Source organism: Equus asinus, chromosome 2, assembly GCF_041296235.1.
Source record: "Equus asinus isolate D_3611 breed Donkey chromosome 2, EquAss-T2T_v2, whole genome shotgun sequence".
NCBI classification, from domain to species: domain Eukaryota; kingdom Metazoa; phylum Chordata; class Mammalia; order Perissodactyla; family Equidae; genus Equus; species Equus asinus.
The window spans coordinates 145,870,896-145,894,371 of record NC_091791.1 but is presented as its reverse complement, the minus strand read 5'-3'; the positions used below and the strand labels follow the sequence as shown (position 1 = coordinate 145,894,371).

Here is a 23,476-nt window from a genome sequence, read left to right as displayed (position 1 = left end):
TAAAGATTTCTGTAATGGTAACATTTCCCCAAGAAGTGACCTTAGAGCGTGCTTTCATTTCTGCAGAACATCCTTGTCTTTCAATTCTAGACACTGGCCAGATGGCACTGGCCCTTCTGCTGGTGTCTGCAGGGCTTGTACATCTTGAGGGTCCCTTCTGAGCTATCTTGCCCCATTGGTTGGCAGATGTGCAGCTCAGAACCTCTGTCATCCTGGTGAGTCACTTCTTGTCAGTGAAGAGCATCAGCCTGTTACCAAATACCTATTTGGATGTGACCTTGAGCAAATAATGTGATGGCTGAAGTTATTTACCAACCCTTGTCCAGAATCTCTTCCGCCACCTTTCTTCTCTCCCAACTATGTGACTTTTATGGCATTTTTAGGATTCCACTATATGGAATGTTCTTTATTTGTTTTTATCTTTCAGTTTCCTTCATTTCATTCTTAATTGCCTTTATTTTTATAGAATTTTAATTTAAATACTTACACTGAGCTCTTTGATAGTACTTGTCTTTCTCACCTAAGGTCTGAACCAATTGGGAAATAATAAAGTGGGTAGGAAACCAAAATATCTCTAATACTGATAAAAAAGACTGAGTCGTAGAATGTAGCTTAGCGTAAGAGCCAACAATGGGCTTGCTCACTCCCTACTCCTCAATTTAGCTCCTGGAACAGCTGATCTCAGGGATCATTCGAATCTGCAAAGCAGGCACTTTTCTCAGATCTCTACCTTCTACTGTTCCAGGGGAGTGGAAAGAAGAAAAATCCCAAATCAAATCAGTTGAGAAATGTAGACTAATGGCTATTGCCTACCAACCACATCTATGGGGAGGATGAAAAGATGGGGCAAGGGCTAGGAGTATTTAGAGAAATCCTTCATGGCAGCTAAAAGAATAGAGAAAATGGGCTCTCCTTTCGCATCTTAGTTTTTCTTCCTTTTTTTGTTATGCTTTTTAGTGAAAAAAAGCATAGCCCTGAATTAACATCTATTGCCAATCTTCCCTTTTTTCCTCCCCAATGCCCCAGTATATAGTTGTATATCTTAGTTGTAGGTCATTCTAGTTCTTCTATGTGGGATGCCGCCACAGCATGGCTTGATGAGCGGTGTATAGATCCCAGTCCAGGATCTGAACCAGCGACCCCAGGGCCACTGAAGCGGAGCACACGAACTTGACCACTGGGCCACAGAGTTGGCCCCCTTGGTTTTTCTTTTCTTCAATAATGGAAATAAATTTTTTTCTGATTTTAGAATTGATACATCTACTGAACTACTATGAAATCATTGGCCATCTTTTTTTATCAAGATGCGGAACAGTATGTTAGCTATGAAGAGTTCCCAAGAGACTGTTAATGGTGGTTACCTATACACAGTAGGAGTGGGCAGGGAGGGAAAGAATGTTACGTTCACTATTATTTACTTCTGAACTGTTGGAATATTTTTACAATATGCACAAATACTGTTAAATGAAATAAAGTTTAGGAAACAATATATACCATTGTTAAAAAATCAACCTTACATTTAAAAAATAAAGATACATGTGTGTTCTTGTTTCAAATATTAAGTTTGATTAATGAAAAGAGGTCATTCTTACCATCAAAAACATAGTCTAAATAAAGAATAGTTGTTGGGTCATCAATCTTCTAACTTTCCTTTTGAGTTCATACTACCTTGGGTTGCAAACTGTCTCTTTATATCTACTCTATTAATAAAATATTTTCAAATAAAGTAAACCTTTTTAGAGAAGTTATAATTGCCCGTTTCTGAAAAAGTTCGGTACACCTATACATTGTCCTGTACTCCCAATCAAGTTTAAGTATTTTGTAGATTAAATACAGATCTTCCTTGACTTACGATGGGGTTACGTCCTGATAAACCTGTCAGTAAGTTGAAAATATTGTAACTCAGAAATGCATTTAAGGGGGCCGGCCGCGTGGCCAAGTGGTTAAGTTCCCGCGCTCTTCTTTGGAGGCCCAGGGTTTCTCTGGTTCGAATCCTGTCTGCGGACATGGCACCACTCGTCAGGCCATGCTAAGGCAGCGTCCCACATGCCACAACTAGAAGGACCCACAACTAAAAATACACGGCTATATACCAGGGCGCTTTGGAATAAAAAGGAAAAATAAAATCTTTAAAAAGAAAAAACGAAAGAAAATGCATTTAATACACCTAACCTCCTCAACATCATAGCTTAGCCTAGCCTACCCTAAATGTGTTCAGGACACGCACAGCCTATAGTTGGGCAAAATCATCCAACACAAAGCCTATTTTGTAATAAAGTGTTGACTATCTTATGTAATTTATTGAATACAGTACTGAAAGTGAAAAACAGAGCGGTTGTATGGACCCAGAGTGGTTGTAAGTGTATCATTTGTTTACCCTTGTGATCCCGGGGCTGACTGGGAGATGCGCTCGCTGCCGCTGCCCAGCATCACGAAAAGGTGCTGGGAAAAGATCAAAATTCAAAGTACAGTTTCTACTGAAATGCATATCATTTTTGCACCATTGTAAAGTTGAAAAATCGTAAGTTGAACCATCTTAAGTCCGGGACCAGATGTCTGTATATGTGATTTTAGCTGTAAACGCAGGGAGAAATATTTCAATAAGATGTTGTATTTCATAAATTAACATTGACAGATGAAGCTATACTCCACTAGTTTTTTAAAATTATTTTGTCCTTTTGTATAGAAAAAGAGGCAAAAGAGAAAGAAACGCTGATTACCATCATGAAAACGTTGATTGACTTTGTGAAGATGATGGTGAAGTATGGCACCATATCCCCAGAAGAAGGCGTCTCCTACCTTGGTGAGAGGCCTGTCTATTTGGTTTTCCACGCCGATGGTTTTCACTGTCCAAAGGGAATTAGGGACTCGGCAATAATTACTTCACTAACCTGATCATTTACGCCCAAATAGCCTGAATCATCGGAGTAAACAGAATGGCCCAGCTTGACCATGCACACAAACAAAGGTCCCCGGAAATTTTCAACTCTGTATTGAAATAGATCCAGCTCAAGTACAAACATTTCACATTTATCGTATTTTGCCTAATTAACACTTTCTGATAATCTCCAGGAGACAATTTACTTAAAATTTGACTTTCTTTTTTTTTCAATTGTGTTTGATGGTCAGGACAAAAAAGTCTTGATTTTAACCAGGAAGTCTGTTTGTGGCGAGAAGGAAAGAGTATTGGACCAGGGCTGGGAAGTTCTACCTCCTGGTCCCAGCTCTGCCGCCAACCAGCTCTGTCCGTGGGGTGGGGGAAGCGTGGGGGGTTGGGGGGGTGGTGGGAGGCGTTCACCTTGCTGGGCCTCAGTGTCTGCATCTGTAAAATCAAAGGGCCTGTACACTACTGCCCTTGGGCCAAGTGTGGCCTGTTGCCTATTTCTGTATAGCACACAAGCTAAGAATGGCTTTTGCATTTTTAAATGGTTGAAAAAAAATCAAAAGAAGAATAGTACTTCGTGACACAAAAAAGTACATAAAATTCAAATTTCAGTGTCCATAAATGAAGTTGTATTGGAGCACAGCAGTGCTTATTGGTTTCAGTGTTATCTGTGGCTGCTTTTGTGTTACAGTGGCAGAGGTGAGTAGTTGCGACAGAGACCATGTGACCCGCAAAGCCAAAAATATTTGCTAACTGGACCTTAACAGAAAAGTTTGCTGACCCCTGATTCCTTGAACTTTATAGATAGGCTTGCACATTTCTTCAATTCTACATGTTGGTTGTTTAAAAAAAAAAAAAGCCTCTCTTTCTTGTTTGGTTTAGTCGATCAACAAATACCTTCATCCCTGACGTCCTTTGGGCAGATGACCTCCGGCCCCTCACTCTAATCTTTGATGGGGCAGGGAGAAGTAAACAAGAGAAAATCTCACAGTAATCCAGAATTATTCTGTATGAATTCCATTTTTTTCTACATGAAAATAGTTTTGCTGAGGTTTATTTCATTATAAAAAAAAGCATATTTATTTTCAAAAAATCAGTCTATACAAAAAGATGTTAAAAGGGAAGTGAAAAATTACTCATAATCCAGCACTCAGGTAAACATTCTGGGTTATCTCTCTCCAGATGTTTTTCTATGTGTGTGTGTGTTTGCGCGTGTGCATGCACTCACGCATATATACCTATGTAGTTTCTTTCTCTGAGTTTATTTAACAAAAAAATGGGCTCATGTTACTCATAGTGCTTTATGGCCTACTTTATTCACTTAACAGTAGATCAAAGACATTTTTCAAATCAGTCGTCTTTCCATACCAATACCCTGTGATCAGAAATTCCACATGAAGTCATTTATTCTATGGAAATGAGTTAGAGATGCCACAAGGCTAACGTGCAAGGGATGTGTTTCACTACCGTTTGTGGCTGTTCTGTCCAATATGGCAGCCACTAACCACATGTTGCTATTTAAATTAAAAATAATTGAAATAAAGCAAAATTAAAAATTAGTTTCTCAGTTACACTAGGCACATTTCAAGCGCTCACTTGCCACATGTGGCTACCATGTTGAAGACAACAGAAATTAGTATTTCCATCAGTGCAGAAAGTTCTATCGGACAGCAGTGGTTTATAGGAACAAAACGAAACAGTGGAAATAACCTAGATACTCCACAAGAGGAGAGTATCTAAAATTATTTATTTATTCTTATGATAGACTAATCTGAATTTTATTTTCAAATGTGTTTTTAATAATTCTAAATATTACATATACAACATAAATATTGTTTATAAAGACTAACGATAGGGGGAAATGTTCATGGTATACTGTTGAATGCTTAGAGCCATTTAGAATATGACCTCAATTTTGGTGTTAAAAAATAAATATATGGGGGCCGGTCCCGTGGCCAAATAGTTAAGTTCGCGCACTCCACTTTGGTGGCCCAGGGTTTCACTGGTTTGGATCCTGGGCACAGACATGGCACCACTCATCGAGCCATGCTGAGGCGGCATCCCACATGCCACAATGAGAAGGACCCACAACTAAAAATACACAACTATGTACTGGGGGGCTTTGGGAGAAAAAGGAAAAGTTAGAAAAAAATTTTTTTAATTAAAAAAAATGAATATATGTATAGAAAATTGGAAGGAAATATACCAAAACATGATCTGGACATAACGTGTTATTTTTTTCTCTATAATTTTCTGTTTTCATCATTTTCTCATACATATATGCATGTGTAACTTTCACAATCACAAAATGAGTTATGTTTAGAGAATTTTCTCTGTAAGCGCGTTGGCTTTGACTTCTGCTGCTGTGGAGGTCCACCCTCAGGCCCCCGAGGGCTCAGGGGCACCATGGGTAGAATAGAGAGGATTGATCAGCCTCCTCTCCTCCCTTCTTGGTGAGTGACAAACAACGACCAGTTACCTACTTTTCTGTTCTGGTCCCAACAGTGTGGTGACTACGAAGGTTGCCAGCCAAGGCCACTATTTCAAAGAAGAAAACAGAATGCGTCACTCAATAGGATCTACTGATTTTCTTCTCAAAAGAGGGTTGGGGTAGGGTGGAAGGAGTTTACCTGCAAGAAATAATACAAAGTAATAATGGAATCTTTATAGACTAATTGCAAAGAAATGCTTGTTTGCAAATAGCAAAAAAAGGCCTGCCTTATTAGTGAGTTAGGTATGTGGCTGGTTGAACAACTGAATAAAAAGAGTGTGGATTCTAATTCATTGACTACTTTGAGGTGGTCATAGTCTAGATTCCTGTCTAGTAAGACCTAAACGATGTTACTCCAAAAAGCAAAATTAGGACAAAGACAAGGATACAGATTTCAGCTTAATAAGCGGAGGGAAATTCTCACCCTTAAGCCTACGGTAGAAGTGGCTGCCTCCTGAATTAGGGAGGAACTTGAATGATGGAAATCCAACTGTTTGGCTTTAGTGAAAAGGGGGTTCATTGCCTCATATAACTGAAAAGTCCAGGGCTGGGGGTGGTCTGGCTTCAGGTTTGTGAAGTCCACCAGTGGTGTGAGGAATCTATCCTTCCCCATCTCACAGCTCTGACTTTCCATATGTTAATTCATTCCAGACAAGCTGCTCCCTTATGGGGAACAAGATGGCTGGCATAGCCCCAATCTCACATCCTCACAGTACTCCTGGTGGGAAGAGAGCCTCTTTCTCCCATTGGTCCTAGCGTTGACTCTCATTGGCCTGGCTTGAATCCTGTGCTCCTCCTTGAAAGGAAGAAGACCCTGAGGAGCCAGGCCTGGGTTATTCAGCCTCCTCTTGAGCCAAATGTGCTGAGAATAGGAGAGGTCTGGGTTCTCCAGAGGAAAATCAAGATGTAGTTACTAGAAGGTGTTGAGTAGGCCAAAACCACAGCTGTCCATCATAGGCCCCAACCCTGGAGGTGTTCTAGCAGTGACCACAGAGAGATGGAAGGGACTTCTGCAGTTAACGGAGTAGGAGGCTGAACTTGGGGATCTCAAATAGCATGCCTTTCCATCCTGAAAGTCTGTGATTCCTAGAAATAAAATCCATGTCAAAGCATCTTATTAGCAGTGTTCATATTGTGGGATTGCTATTGTGATATTTCTGATGAGATTTAAACATTTTTAGAAGTTTGATATCATCTTTCAAGAAATAAAATTTTATTTCTTTCCCTCCTCCCTCCAGAAAACTTGGATGAAACAATTGCTCTTCAGACCAAGAACAAGCTAGAAAAAAATGTCACTGACAATAAAAGCAAGCTTTTCCCAGGTATGATTTATTTTACTATTTTTCCAGCTTTTAGTGCAATAACCCTTTTGAGTGGTAAATAATGATCTTTAAGAAACATTGATAAAGAATTACAGAATTCAGAAAGTTTTAAAATCTGAAATCTAACCATGGGATTAAGCAACTGTCACCTTGGCTATTTTGTGGCCAGTCTCAGCACAGAAATCTGACCCCAAGAAGTATAGAAAAGAAATGTAAGTCTTTGCTGAAGATTCGTAGAAAGTGGCTGTTGGGGAAAGGAGAGGGCAATGTCACAAAACTGAGCAATCCGTCCTAAAATTCTCCTTTAGGTGTCTCTTTCTCTCCCCAGATCACGACATGTCCAGACTACTGTCCCTGGTCATCTGTCCACTCTCTCTGCCCCATCCGCTTACTCTTCCCTCCGGGGTCTTCTCTCTCCTCTGGGATAGTCTGTGCTCCTCTCTGGTGTGATTTTGCCCCTTCTCTCAGTTTCTTCACTTCTCCATCTCTCATTACCCTGCTCACCACGGCAAACACCACGGAGCACAGCTGTGCAAACGAGCCTCCTTCCAGGGGGATGGAGGAGCAAAGAGTCAAGGTCACAAGTTCCTAAACTTTAATGCTGTGTCCTGATCTCAGAAGTTATGTACATATATTTGAGGGCTGTATATTATGCAGCCCTTTAAAATGATGTTTTCAAGTAGTTTTTTAATAACCTGGAAATATCCTTCCATAATGATGACAACGACAAAAGAAAGGAACAAGAGTATACCACAACTATGAGAAAAATATGCATCAAAAAATATACATAGACCATAGCACTAGTAGTGAATACTTTACATAATGAAAAAATAAGTGGTTTCTTTTTTTCTCCTTTCCTTTTTCTATAGTAGTAACCCATTTATTGAAAATAAAAAAGCCTATTGTTAGACTGCTTGAGGTTCCCTATTTTATTGACAACAGGGATGCATTACCATTCTTTTTAAGGGGTTACCTTCATTAAGGTATATGATTTTTAAAATTTAATACAGGGGCCGGCCCCGTGGCCGAGTTGTTAAGTTCGTGCACTCCGCTTCGGCGGCCCAGGGTTTCACAAGTTCGAATCCTGGGTGCAGACATGACTGCTCATCAGGCCATGCTGAGGCGGTGTCCCACATGCTACAACTAGAAGGATCCACAACTAAAAAAGAAAAAAAATACACAACTATGTACTGGGGGGCTTTGGGAGAAAAAAGAAAAATAAAATAAAATTTTTTTTTAATCTTTAAAAAAAAGATTTAATATAAGATTGCTAGAAATCTAGTTAGTTTTAAGTGAGAAGTGAGCAAGGTTATGCCTTCTTGACAGCAAGGGTCCAGTTCTCTTCTCCCCATTGGTAGGACCAGGGGTAAGGGAGCATGGAGAAGGAGGCAGAGGAGAGAAGTCCTGTCGGAGCCCCAAATCCTCCGTGCCACTCTGAGTGACAGTGTCTTCTTCAAAGACACAATGTCAAGGAGACATTGGGCAACTACAGAGTTATTTTCACTTCGAATCAAGACTCAAATTTACTTTTGGACCTGACACATCCCACCTGATTGCCTACGTTGATTAAGGAAAGGAAAATAATCTACTCTCTGATGACACAGTATGGCAGAAGGGAAAGAACGCTAAGCCAGAGCCCAGGAAGCTGGGGGTTGACCCAGCTCTTCTGCTAATTCAGTGGGTGACCTTAGGCCTCTCTCCTCTCTGGGCCTCAGTTTCCTTTTCTGTGAAATGGGGGGAAGGAGCTGGACTAGATAATCACTCAGATCCCTTTTAGTTCAAAAAATGATCTGACCTCAAACTGTATCTTTTCCATAAAGTTTATTTCTACATTAGGAGTTAATTAATAGATAGGAAATAGGATTATAACAACAGTGCATAATCTGATTACAGTGCCATCAGAAAAGAGTCATGAAGAAACAGATAGTACCAAGGAAGAAGCAGCTAAGATGGAAAAGGAATATGGAACCTTGAAGGATACAACAAAAAATGATAACTCCAACCCAAGAGGAAAGACAGATGAGCCAAAAGGTATGGAATTGACAGCTGTAGGTTGGCAATGAAATTGGGGAAGCAAAAACTTTCACCACACCAGGAAGCGTGATTCAAAAGGCAAACCCCACCATCTCTGAGAAATTAGCACCATCTGTATAGAAAAGATTCAGCATGTGGTACCTTTATTTGAATAGCAATCTTTTTTTAATGGTCTTGAGTCTTTTGGGATGGCAAGTTGGTTTCATGTTTTGATGGTCCTTAGTGTTCAATGGGTTTTTCTGCTTGGGGAAGAATACTCTTGACTGTTTGGATATTGTTTAAGGTCCAAATTTTGATCTTATGAATTTATTAAGCAATATTTCTTTAAACATAATCAACACTAATCTACATACTCACATACTACTTATTCAACAAAGTCATCTACATGTACGGATTTAAAGGAAATTTCCTTAATTACTTATAGTGATTGCAACCTGACAAACACTTCTAAGGACTTGATTAAAAATCACAAATCCAATATATCAAATCTCTTCAAATAACCTACAAGCCTTAAAGATCAAAAAAGCATACATTAAAGTAGCCCAATAATTACCAAACTAACGTATTTATCCTTATTCTCACACATTCCTGGGGTCCAATTTTTGCTCTGCCTTAGTAAGTCTAAATGATATGAAATTTACATCTTCCTAAGATTTCAGAAACTTTATCATACCCTCCAAGAAAAAGACTCCATGAGGCTGCAAGTTCCAAGTTGTTAACCCTCTGATTTGAGGTCAGGATGTGGGATCTGGTCGCATAATCCAGGGCTTCAAGCCCTTTTCATTACAAAGTGTGCTAGTGACATCACGGAAAATTTACCTCTCTCCTCAGATAGATATTCTTTTTCTGAAACTCAGTGTCTTTACCAGAAGTTGTGAACAGGTGGCTTAAACCTACCTTATCTTTCTGTCCTTAGGATGCTTTGATATAACTGGAACCTTACTTATGTCTTATCAGTGACTCATCTGTAGAGTCATCTAGAGAATTTTTCCCTGGCAGCCGAGGGAGTGAGTCATTGCTCTCTTGGGACAGGGGAGTGGAGACTGACATTCTGCTAATTCATCACCTGAAAACACACCCTTGGGCTCTCTTTTCATTGTTTATTATGTATACTCATGAGTGGCTGATGGGCTTTGCTTATTTCTTGCTGTAATATGATATGAGACCACAAAGGCTGACCAAGTTCATGGGATAGCTCTTAATTTTCAAGAGACTGCTTGGCCCACATACAGGTTCCTAATTTCTCCTGCTCATGCAGATAGAAACAGGTTCACATTTATACTTAATAACAGACCCATGCTTAACAGCGTCTGTGCATTAAGTAGAAAAGAACAGACTAGCTATGTACTTAATAACTTAGCAATAAAATTGCAAACTATCTCCATTTTATATTATTACTATATTAACACTTTATATGTATTAACTTTTTCCAGTTACGTAAGCTGTTCCAGTTGACTATGATATTATGCCTCAATTGGTACAGCCCAGGCAGTAGGAGCCCCCCTAAGTTTCTCCTTTGTCCTTTCAGTACTGCGCCCAGTGGTTTCTAAAGCATCTTTGCTCTCTGGCAACACCAGGATATTCTAGACTCCCTCTGAATTTTTCTGTCCCAAGACTTGAAATCAATTCCCCTTCAAAGAGTTCTGAAGAAGAGTTTTTGTAGAAAATATAGAAAATTGAACCTGGGTTACATGAGTTCAAATGAGTGGTAATGTTGGTCAAAAGTACTGCTTCTATTTCAGTTATTGGGACTTTTTTGAGGCAGAGCTGAAAAAGAAATTTTTCTTAATATATCAAGTTTATGTTGATTTTTCCTATCTTATGAAGTTTTGTATTTTTGTACACTTTTCTCTAGCATTCACTTCATAGACTGTCACAGTTTTCTCCTACACTGACACAGCTGACATAACTCTGGCTGTTTGGTGGTGGCCTATGTTGAGAAAGGTTATGATCTTGCATCTGGACTCAGGAGGAAAGAATGTTGGGATGATTAATTAACAGTGTTTGTCATGGACAGGGAAAGTGGAAACGGTGACGTGCCTGCCTTGTTGGCTGACCGGTCATGCTGCGTTGATACTTCCACTCAACCCTAGGCTCACTTTGGATGAGTGGTAAACTTTTAAAAAATATGTATGTTTTTTAATTGTGGTAAAATACATATAACATAAAATTTACCATCTTTTTTTTTTAAGATTGGCACCTGAGCTAACATCTGTTGCCAATCTTCTTTTTTTTTCTTTTTTTCTTTGGAGGGAGATTAGCCCTGAGCTAACGTCTGCTGCCAATCCTCCTCCTTTTGTTGAGGAAGACTGGCCCTGAGCTAACATCCGTGCCCATCTTCCTCTACTTTATATGTGGGACGCCTACCACAGCATGGCATGCCAAGTAGTGCCATGTCTGCACCCGGGATCCGAACCAGCGAACCCCGGCCGCAGAAGCAAAACATGCGCATTCTACTATTGTGCCACCCGGCCGGCTCCTAAAATTTACCATCTTAACCACGTTTAAGTGTACAGTTCAGTGGCATTAAGTACATTTGTATTATTGCGCTACCATCACCGCCATCCATTTCCAGAACTCTTTTCATCTTGCAAAACTGAAACTCCGTATTCATTAAAAGTAACTTCCCATTCCCCCTCTCCCCCCAGGCCCTGGCAACCACCATGCTACTTTCTGTCTCGATGAATCTGACTACTCTAGGTACCTAATTTAAGTGGAATGACACTGTATTTATCCTTTTGCAAATGGCTTATCTCACTTAGCATAATGTCCTCAGAGTTCATCCATGTTGTAGCAAGTGTCAGAAGGTCCTTCCTCTTTAAGGCTGAATAATATTCCATTGAATGTGTATACCACATTTTGTTTATCCATCCACTTGTCTACAGACACTCGGGTTGCTTCCACTTTTTGGCTGTTGTGAATAATGCTGCTCTGAACATAGGTGTACAAATATCTCGAGACCCTGCATTCACTTTTGTGGGGACTATTCCCCGAAGTGGAATTGCTAGATCATATCATAGTTCTATTTTTGAGGAACCACGGCACTGTTTTCCACAGCAGCTACACCCTTTTACGTTCCCACCAACAAGTGCAAGAGTCCCGATTTCTCCACATCCTCACCAACACTTCTTATTTTCTGCATTTTTTTTGATGGTAGCCATCCTAATGGATGTCAAGTGGAGGATGAATGGTAAACTTTGGAAAGCTAGCTAACCAGGAAAAGACTAGTCCCGTGGCCTGAGATAGAGAGCCAGGAACTGGGCACTACAAGGCACTTCAGCTCACCCCAACCGCAACCCAGCATGGCCACATCATCTCTTCTGAGTGTGACCCATGCGTAATGATTCTATTTTCCTAGAGCACAGCAAGCCATCATCCAGGCCCTCCGATTTGCTGAGGCAGCGTGCTCAGTGCTTGAGACAACACCTTATACGGCTGTGCAAGCATTCCTAGGAATGGGTGCTGACGGGTCTCTGCTTGTTTTAGGAAAACAAGATGTAAAAAAGGAACATGAAGGAGTCGATTCTTGGTACCCACTATTGCCTATTTAGGACGTGAGTGTTTGGAGACTAACGATGAGGTCAGATTTCTTTTCTCATTAGGATTTCCATCAGATAATAACGGGGAGAGAAAAGAGTGAAACTCCGTCCATTTGGTGTTACTCTTTGTGATGGGTTTACTGAAACATTTGGAAGAGGGTAGGGATTTGGGGCTAAAGTTAGTTCCCCTCCCTTCATTAGTTACAGATTTAATTTATTCATGCTTCCCCCGGTCCCCCATTACTCTGGGATAAGGAAAACTGATTCTACCACAGTTTAGAAAACACCAAACTAAGCTTAAGTCAAGGGCCAAAATTTCTTGGAAAAAATGTAATTAATCCCCAAAAGGACGTATTATGACATATCGCTTTGTATTCACAGTTGCCTTATTTGCACTTTTTTCCAAGGCTATTCTGCTTCTCTGTTATAAAACCCAATAAGAAAACACCTGTTGTCTCTGGGCAGAAAAATAAAAGCATCCGTGTGGGTGAAGGCCGGGTTGACTGAGTTTCCTGAGACATTCAGTCAACAATAAGTAAACATTTATTCCGATGGCCTGCCTGGCACTGTGCCCCAGAAGTGGAGCTACAGAAGGAACCTAAGAACCAGTGCCCGCCTCTGAGGACTCGGGGAAGCTTTGAAATGAGAATAGTTCTTCCCACAAGTAGGCAAGTGTAACACAAGCCACATACGTGCGTGCATATCTGTCTTATTGATGAGTCAGGAGGGTGTAGGACAGGCTCCCTGCGGAAAGAAAGCTGGAGGCATCACAGAGCAGAGCAAGGGATGAGGTAATGGCCCAGCCAGAACCACTTAAGGAAATAATTATGAGCAGGATGCATTGGCAGGAGTATCTGCAGAGAGTCTGTTTTGGTCTTGCAATGTGAGGTGATGGCCCCATCTAACGACAGCAAATACTTATTAACCATGCCAAGCACGTCCTGGGGCCTGTGAGGGACAGGGATAATAATAACAATAACAATGATACCCTACATTTATATCACTCTTCAAATTACAAAGCCTGTTTACATGCATCTCATTTCAGGTTTAAAGTAAAAAAATCTAATTTAAATACCAATGATGAAAAATGAATTGGAATATAGTTTACTTAGACTATTTAAACTCTTGCTTTCTAGTGGGACTCATTAAGAATAATATTTTATTTATTTCTTTTTTAAATTTTTTTAAAGATTTTATTTTTCCTTTTTCTCTCCAAAACCCCCTGGTACATAGTTGTGTATTTTTAGTTGTGGGTCCTTCTAGTTGTGGCATGTGGGATGCCGCCTCAGCATGGCTTGATGAGTTGTGCCATGTCCCCGCCCAGGATTCAAACCAGCAAAACCCTGGGCCGCCAAAGTGGAGCGCACGAACTTAACCACTCTGCCATGGGGCCGGCCCCTAAGAATAATATTTTAAAATATTGGTTTCTAATTGGTGCAGTCATTTGAATGATTTGATAATTATTCCTAAATTTGGGGATATGCCAATGAAATTGAATTTATTCTGATGTCGACCATATCCACAAAGTTGCTTAATTTTTCAAGTAAATTGCTCTCTGGAAACAAAGTGCTTGAAAACTTTATTCCATGATCTAAGTGTGGCTCTTTTTGCCAGTTCGGTGTTTACTCATTCACTTCTGCTCTATGAGTCACTGAAAATCTTTTTTTAAAATCATCCAAAGGATGAGATAAGCATTATAACACCCATAAACTTATTTCAATGCCATTATTTGTCAAATTTATGGCTAGATCATGGAATTAGGTTGAAAAGATGATCTCTAAGATCTTTCACCTAAATGTCCTATCCTTCCCAAAGGATATCCTTCCCATAGCTTCTTTATAGAAGCCAGAAGAGAAGGTAGCCTATAATTAATAAATTGATAATAAATTGACTAACTTATATGGATGCTCTTATTTTTAAAGCAACATAAGAGAAGAAAATTCATGCCTTTATTCAAGCCCCAAGGCATTCTGCTAGAAATGTCCAAAAATAGTGAGTCCAGTCTTCTGCCTTGCGAGTCAGCAAGTGTGCCAGGAGCTAAGCACAGACCAGAGACCTTCCACCAACACAGGTTCTCCAAGGACAGCAAAGGAAAATTTCTTCCCGTACACAGAAACCAGGAACCTTCATTTTAAAATTCACCCCTCAATTAGCAAATAAGTAAACCAAGGCTCAGGAGATGAAGTGACGCATCCAAGATCTCATAGCCAAAGAGTGGCAGAGCGGGGCCTTGGACTTATGTCTCTTGACTACCATTCAGTGCTCATCCCTCTAGTCCATGCCGTATCATATGTGCAGGTAAAATGTCATCGTTTTGCAGGAATTCTTTAATTGAATGGCTGTGGGGCCCATGTTGGCATCCATGAGAGCTGAAGTGGTATCAGTTGCTCTGTTTTGTGCAGTTCAAAACTGTAATCAGGGGCCAGCCCTGTGGTCGAGTGGTTAAGTTCACGCGCTCCACTTTGGTGGCCCAGGGTTTCACCCGTTCCGATCCTGGGCACAGACATGGCACTGCTCATCAGGCCATGCTGAGCCTGCGTTCCACATGCCACAACTAGAAGGCTCACAACTAAAAATACACAACTAGGTACTGGGGAGCTTTGGGGAGAAAAAGAAAAAAAATTAAAAATCTTAAAAAAAAACTAATCATATAATCTTTACAGAATTTTAAGCATTATATCAAACAATTTTTATAAAAACTCTTTTAAGAGGTCCAGTATCTTTAGTATATCCAGCATTCAATAGGTTAACTCTACTGATTTCTATAGTGTTTTTAAGGGGTTGGGGGTGAGGATCAGGATAGTTATCAGGGTCGGGACAAATTCCTGTATGAAAAAGGACATTCCTCTTGCAATGCTGAAAACCAGAACAGCCAGAAAAGCAGGGCTGCGTCTGCCTCTGGCCCTCTGCCCATCTGCTTCAGCATATGTTTTAAGGCTTGTGCTATGTTACCTCAGCCATGAGCTATTTTTTTCCAAAGGAAGCTAAAATAAATTTGAAAAAAATAGGCCAGCTTTCCAAAGTGGCCTCTCCTGGGCTTTCGGTGCACACTGTGTAAATAAAAGATTTGCTTCACAGCTCCCGAGAAGAGAAAATGTAAATAGGAACCAGCTGCATCTCTCCAAGAGCGGAGGGACACCTGATTTTATTCATTCCGGTCGTTACCAGCGTTCCAGAAAGTGTGTGGAGCCCCCGATACCGGCGGCAGTGGTTCCTAAACTTTGCCCAGCGTTGGAATCACCTCAGGATTGTTAACAAATACTGATGCTTTCTCCCTACCTCCAGATATTCTGATTTAATTGGCATAAAGAGTAACCCGGGCATCAAGATATTTTAAAGCTCCCCTAAGTGATTCTAACACTCAGCCAAGTTTGAGAACCACGGCCTTTTTGGCCAGTTTGGTAAGAACCAATAGAGATTAAACAACTCTTGTCTAAAAGGTGAATTCTACCCAGCTCCACTGTCAGAATCTCCAGACTCATTCTCATTCAAGAGCAGGCTCTGACCCTTACTCAGCTGTGCCCCCTTGGGTACATCACTTAACCTCTCTGAGCCTTAGTTCCCTCATGAGCAGAATGGGAATAATAGTGCTTATTTCACAGAGCTCTGTGAAGATTAAATGACATATGGATATAGTATGTCTAGCACATTTGTAGGTGCTTTCAATTGTTTCTGATATAACATTTCAATTCAGAATCCACTAAATTTCAAGTCTTTCAAATAAACAATTTCTTCATAAAAAGAACAGAAGGAAATCTATACCATTTATACTTTCAAAAATTGTCATTTCTCTTGTTTCTGCTCCATGCTCACTGAGCAATCTTCTGATTACGATTGTCTTCTATATACGAAGGCTTCGTCCATTCACTCATTCGGCAAATATTTCCTGAGAGCCTGCTATGTGTCAGGCTTTTTTCTAGGCATGGGAGTACATCAGAAAACAAGAAATATTTCTAAGGGAGGGAGACAAACAATAAACTTAAATAAATTATATGATATGGCAGAAAGTTGTAACCACTATGGGTAAAAATAAAGCAGAAAAGGTGGGTGGAGGGGATGGGGGGTCTATTTTAAATGAGAGAAACTGTCCTAATCATAGATGTTATGATCCACAAGATAGTCTTTTAATGGATTGCAGTCTAGTTTTCTTTAAGCTGCAGTAAACCCGTTCTCTATTATGGGTTGATATGTCAAGATAGTGAATAAAATTACTTTTAATGCACTTCATACTTTTTAAATTCAAACACTATTTTTATTATGGGTAATTGATTCCTGAGCAAAAAGCAACCTAACAAGATGATGCTGAGTCCCCTGTTTCAAATTGTCTTAGGTTGGGTTCCCTCCAAAGCAGATCCTGAGAGAAGGATTTGAGGTTGAGTAGTTTAATTGGGAGGTGACCCCAGGAAGCACCCTAACGGAATAGGTCCATGAGGCCTGGAAGGGAAAGAAGCTAATACAAAGTGGGTTAATGAGCCGGCTTCAGCTGTGGGCAACTGGGGCTCCGTCCCACCGAGGACCTCTGGGAAACTGTGTGGAAGATGTTTAAGGAAGTGAGGTGTTGACCTACCAATTTTGCCCATCATTGGTTGAGCGCTTCTCTATGAGCATATCAGGAACAGGGAAGCATGAGGGTGGGGGATCAACAATGTCTGCTACACTAGGGCAAAACTTCTTATTTATTTTTTACTCTCCTAATTCAGAATTTTTAATACAGTATGTAAACAGAGACTAACTCTGGTTTTCCTTTTCTCAAATAAGCTGTCCACATTATGATATCATATCATGGATAAGATTGTGGGAAGAATGCTTAAACTTATTTAAAGAACAAAACTATCTTCACACATTCTCAAAAGTTTCAGAAGCCCTGATTCCCTAATGTGCTAGTGACAAATTATTATCTATTCGTTAAAGCAAGCCCTGAGACACACTAATTTGATTTAAACCCTTCAAAAATATGATGTTGCATTCTTTAGAAATAGTCTACACTAAGATTTCTTCCCTTGTGCAAAAACCCTTTTCTAACTGAATTAATTTGAAATAGAGAATGCTGTTTTTATGTTACCAAATCCAGTTGGCCTTCTCAGCAAATGGACAACAGACGATGCTCTCTCTATACTCGTTGTGCCGTAGTGTTATTTCAGCCAGGGTGACATGGGTGTTTCACATGCTCTAACACTCTTAAAAACAAAGCACTGAAATCAGACTGTTTTTACACAGGTGATTGAAGTGAGTAGGGGCTGAAATTAGTGGATCTCTTCTCTTCTCCACCCAACCGTTTTTGCACAGGAGCTTCTCTGCGCTTCTTTGGGACCAGATAACATGGAACCCCAGTGGTGAGGCAAGAGTGGGCTTATGATATCAGGAAGAAAGATGCTCAGGAAGTCACTTAGATAAATGCAAGGGTGGAAATTGGAACATCAGCAAAGCTTAAGACAATGTTGTTGTTCATGGACTGTAGTCAGGTGTACCCAGATTCAAGCCTGGGTCTACTACTTACTAGCCACATGATCTTTGGCATATTACTTTGTCTCTGTATGCTTCAGTTTCTTCACCTGTAAAACGGGGGTGAAAGAGGACTGCCTCGAAAGGTTGTTGTGAAGAGTAAGAGAGGTCATGCAGTTGTGGGTACAACAGTTTTGGTTTCCCATTCTTCCGTTTTCAGTGTCGGTCTTTCTCAAGTTGGGTTTCCAGCCCACTGTATCAGATCGCTTAGGCCATCGGAGTCTAAATAGAATGAAACCCCAGAACCTACATCTTCTAACAAGCTCTTGGGCAATCCCATGTGCACTGACCTCGAACCCCAAGGTGAGGGAGAGCAGGGCAGCCTCAGGGAAAAGTGTGAGGTTAGGTGTGCCTGGCAAGGGAACACACCCTCCTCACTGCTGATATTTTCATAATCTGCTTCGTACCAGTTTAGAGAAATCTTGTCTCAAATTCAAGCCTCAGTTTACTTGCTTCTAATATGGTAATAAAGATAGATATTCCCCTCAAAAAAAAAAAAAAAAAAGAGGTCATGCATTTTGGAGCACAAAGCACAGCCCTGGCACACAATAAGCACACAAGACAGGCCACTCAGCCAAGAGGTCTGGGCAGTAGACTAGAGGTGACAGGGCTCAGTATGGTGGTCACCACACTGAGCTTTGGCAGCCACTGCGTCTGCAGAGGCCCTGGACTTTGAAGGCCTCTCTTCTTAGGCCATCAAGTACCCTCCAGATCCCCTGGTCTCTTAGTGCAGACACTGGGCACTAGGGACCTCACCTGGTTAAGGGGATGGTTGATTTCTCTGAGACAGAACAAGGCTACATCAGTGTCATGTCTGAAGACAGGTCTTGTCTTTCGGATAGTGCAGGAAGCAGAAACTTGGCAAGACTAGAGTCCGAATTCCACCTCTGTTATTTCCTGTGTGGCCTCCACCATGTCACTTTGCCTCTCTGAGCCTTAGCTTCCTCATCTCTAAGTTGATGATAATACCCACTTGCAGACAACAATGTATGTAAAGGGCATCACAGAGCAGGTGCTTCAGTGACACATGGCATCCTCTGGCCACACCTGAGGCCCATCGGAGAGTGTTTACATCCAGGGGAGTTTTACTAGCCCAAGTTCTAAGGTTCACCATGCAAACCTTGAAATGAGGCCCAGATCACCTCCTCACTTGAGTTTTTACACACTCCCTACCAGACTGGGCAGAAGACTTACACGAAACCACATTTTGGGACTGACTTAAAATCGCTTATTTGGTAATTGGGTCTTTTAAGTATCTGCCATTCTGATTCAGTTCTTGACCTGACAATGCTCCTCAGTTTGGAAGAACCACCGCTAACCAGAAATGAGCCAGTGTAAGGATTGGAGGTACCCACCTACCACCCCTAACCAGAAATGAACCAGTGTAAGAACTGTAGGTACCCACCTACCACCCCTAACCAGAAATGAGCGAGTGTAAGGATTGTAGGTACCCACCTACCACCCTAACCAGAAATGACAGTGTAAGGATTGTAGGTACCCACATATCCAGTGAACTGAATCCAAACTGTTCTCTGCCAGGATATCAAACTGTAGTTATTTGTGTGTGGGGATAATGGCTCCTTGACACCTACCAGCCTGGTCCTGTAGCCTGGAGTCTTATCCCCACCCACCCTCCCCACAAATATGCACACCACCTCCTTAGGGACACCACCTTGCAAGTGCTCGGTAAGTCCAATATTTGTTTATGGTTTCAAACTTAAGTGCGGTCTTTAAAAAGAGACGCAGTGATATTTTTATGAGTGTTTAATATGGGTTTCTTGACTTTTCCAGGGAAAACAGAAGCCTATTTGGAAGCCATCAGAAAAAATATCGAATGGTTGAAGAAACACGACAAAAAAGGAAATAAAGAAGGTAAGGATTTAGTGTGATTATAAATTACAGACTTCACCCATTTGTTAGTGGCTCTTGTTAAAGATTCCCACAGTCAAGTTGGGCTAAAGTCTCCTCTCAGAGCCCAAAAGACTCCAGGCACCAGTCAGATGCAGAAGGGAACAGAACCTCCATTTCTCTTATTTTTCACCTCAGCCTTTCAAGCAAAGGCATTGTCTTTTCTTTCCTAGTTTATTATGAAAACATCAAGCAAAAGTAGAGAGAATAGTATAACGAATCCCCATGTATCCATCACCCACCTTCAATAATTATTAACACTTTGCCAATCTTGCTCTGTCTACCTTCCCCCCTGGTCTTGGAATATACTAAACAAAGGCATTTCTGAGCACATATTAGGTGCACCTTGCAGTCACTCACTTCCTTAAAACAAAACACAGAACTGGCTCTGTTCTGAGTACAGAAATGACAAGGACAATAAGATGCAGCCCCCCACACTCCCTACCAAGTCGCTCACAGCATCAGTAAAGCTACAGTCAGCCCTGTTCAGTGCTATCATAGATAAGTGTGATGGGGAGAGGAGGGGGCATATCTCCTTACAGGGACAGAGACCACTGGACAAAAGAGCCACCGGAAAGCCTTTGCTGGAAAGGTAAGTGAGGAGAGATGGAGGCAGAGGGAACACTGGATGCAAAGACATAAAGGGACAAAAGAGAGTGACACATTCTGAGAACTGGAGCCATTCAGTTTCCCAGGAACACTGGGCGTCTGTGGGGAGGACCAACAGACAGGGCTGGGAAGGTGGGCAGCCATTCAGGAAGAGGCTTGCATACCCTTCAAAGGAGGTTAGTTTTAGCCAGAGGAGCCTAAATTAGGGCTTAATTAACTTAAGAACTGAGAAATCTATCTGGCAGCAGTGTAGTTACAGATTGAAAAAATAAGACCCAGAGGTCGGGAGAGAGAGAAGAGGCAAGGGTCTGGTGCAGAAATGATGGGGCTTAGGGCCGGCCTGGTGGCACAGCGGTTAAGTTTGCACGTTCCGCTTGTCAGTGGCCTGGGGTTCGCTGGTTCGAATCCCCAGTGCGGACATGACACAGCTTGGCACGCTGTGCTGTGGTAGGCGCCCCACATATAAAGTAGAGGAAGATGGGCATGGATGTTAGCTCAGGGCTAGGCTTCCTCAGCAAAAAGAGGAGGACTGGCAGTAGTTAGCTCAGGGCTAATCTTCCTCAAAAGAAAAAAAAAGACAAAAAAGAAATATGGGGCTTAAACCAAGGCAAGGCAGAGAAAATAAAGAAGAAGAGAGAAACCCAAGAGCTACGTGGAGAGAGAAGATTCCAGTATGATTCCCTGGTGTCTGGCCAGAGCAGTTGCAAAGCGATCCTTTCAGAATGAGACAAGCAGTGCTTTTCAACTTTGAAAGTGCATTCACATCGCCTATGGGGCTTCTAAATATCTTGATGCCCACAGGACCACTAAATTCAACTTGAGGGGCAGGACCCAGGCGTCAGTAGTTTTAAACGCCCCCCCGAGTCCATTGTGCAGCCAGGTTTGAGAACCGCTCTGAGACAAGAGCATAGTGCGAGGAAGATGTATTTTCAGCATCCCTGTAGCCTGTGATCATGTAAGTTGAGCGAGATGCAAACAGTTAACAGGTCTTCACACATACTTCATTTTATTTGATTCAAAATGATGTGACTTTCCAGGCTGTCAGCTCCATTAAAATTCACATGAGCTGTATTTCATCAAATCTGTCATTGATTGAAAAATGCGCCATTGTTTCAGGTACCACTAAGGAAGAAAAATTATAGCAAACCATCAATGACTGCAAAGACTTTAAAAAAATGTTTCTGTTAGAGTCCATGTAATACAGTGTGTACCAAAATGCATTCGTAAATTCTATGGTCCAACAGTTTGGTATTTATGTTATTTCTTTCACTGATCAACATATGAATCAGACTCCTGGTCGTAACCAGCAACATACTGCAATTCAATCTTCTAGTTCCAGAAACGACCATCTAGTGAAGCATGGAGCTCTGGTGCTCGCATATCAAAGGCTCTGTGAGCAGACTTCAGAACGACAATATTGGGGTCGATGCCGCCTTCCGCCTCCAGGAAGTGAGGGTGACAGGCAATACACTCTCTTGAAGTCAGAAACAGCTTTTCCTCCACTGCCTTCACAGGTGTTCTGCTTGACTGGGGTCATCTCTCAAAGCCTGCGGGGATCTAGGTCCTAGGGCCATGCAGTGGCTGCAGCTGTGTGGGCAGGAAGTGTGTTAGTTCTGACCTTCCTTAACCTCTGCTGATGCCCTTTGTTTGACAGGGAACTGAGTGACCTGAATCTCCTTCCCAAAGCCAGGAAAGGGAGGTCCATGTGACGTGATAGTGAGGATGATGATTAAATCTTATGTGGCCTTAAAACAGAAGTTTGTAATGTAAAAGAAAGTGAATCACAGCCCTTGTCTCTTTTGAGCCTTACAATCTTAAAATCTCTTTTAAGGTTAGCAGGGTGGCCACTGACTTGTGTACCCTAACAGCCCGCTAGGGCAGAGCTGGGAAAGACTCCAGCAGCCTTTCCGCTGCACCATGCTGGTTTTCCCACGGCACACACTGACAGCTATGTCATAAAGATACAGTTTTTCCATTTCAAAAGAAAGCAAAACATTTTCCTGTTTGTCCATTCAAATCACCTGGACCTCTTCACGTCTGTCCTTGGGAGTCTGCCTTTTGTCCCGCTAAAAGTGTTGACCCTGCATCCGATTCTGAAGAGCCAATATTAATCTGAACCAGAGATAATCAAGACGCGCCTCTTTCTGCCCCTGAGTCAGTCAGGAATCAGCTCGTGCGGTGCACACAAAATGTCCGTTCAGCCTGATTCTCTATTTTGTGCCTGAGGGAAAGGGAAAGTCAACAAAACAAAACAAGACACCCAAGCGCTTATTGAACCTGTGCTCTGCACTTGTCGGATGCTTCACACGCACTACCTGGAGGCCGCAGAGTGGTCAAAGAAGTGACTCCAGGCGCACCTGGGGTTCAGAACCTGACTCTGCCACGACCCGAGCAAGTGACTTACCTCCTCTGTCCTGTTTCTTCATCTCTGAAATGGGGATACCAATGCTTAGCCCATGGGGTTTTGGGAGGAGCAGATAAGATGATGGCTGTAACGGGCTCGATGCTGGGAGGTGCCTCTTTACTTCTCAGGGCCGTGCCATAATGAGGAGCGAGTGCCCTCCTTGGTGCAGAGGAAACAAGCACTCTCTAAGCAGCAGCTCACCTTTATATGCTAAACACCTGGTGCCTGTAGAGGTCCTTCATGCTTAGTTTTCCTTTCATGCAGGGGCTTAAAGATGCCCAAGTGACCCAGATTCAGATTACATTCAGGCTGGCTATAGGTGGCCGTGGAATGCTCTGAGATTTTGCACTTCACTCTCCCATTTCTCTACTCTTTACAAACCGACAGGAGGGAGGGCTCTGTTCCAGGGGCTTCCACCAGCCAACACGAATGGCACCATCCTCAAGGAACTCAGCCTCGGGCAACTCACAATCTGCAGAGGTCTACCCACTTACTCTATGGCACAGAAGACCTACATGTCAGACCGTGGGGGATGAGGGTCATAAATTGTGGCACCTCCATAGAATGCATTGTATGTAGCCATTAAAAATGGTGTTTCTGAAGAATATTAATGCTCACTGTGTAAACTTAATGAAAGGAGCTAGTTATATGTTGCATATACACTATGATCTCAATTCTGGGTTGAGATAGATACATTGAAAAGCTAAAAGGAAACAGAACAAAATATCAGCTGTAGTTATCTATGATTAAGAGAATTCAGGTAATTTAAATTTTACTTTCATG

At 41.7% G+C, this 23,476-nt stretch overlaps 1 protein-coding gene across 2 annotated transcripts in view; it reads left to right on the top strand.

The window, feature by feature from the left end:
* SCG3 (secretogranin III) overlaps window positions 1-23,476 on the top strand; it is a 37,783-nt gene that overhangs the window by 12,043 nt on the left and 2,264 nt on the right. For both annotated transcript variants that reach the window (XM_014852280.3, XM_044764882.2), the window contains exons 8-11: window positions 2,687-2,803; window positions 6,614-6,697; window positions 8,591-8,728; window positions 19,564-19,644. In XM_014852280.3, coding sequence (XP_014707766.3) covers window positions 2,687-2,803; window positions 6,614-6,697; window positions 8,591-8,728; window positions 19,564-19,644 — 420 coding nt within the window. The remainder of the gene's footprint in view (window positions 1-2,686; window positions 2,804-6,613; window positions 6,698-8,590; window positions 8,729-19,563; window positions 19,645-23,476) is intronic.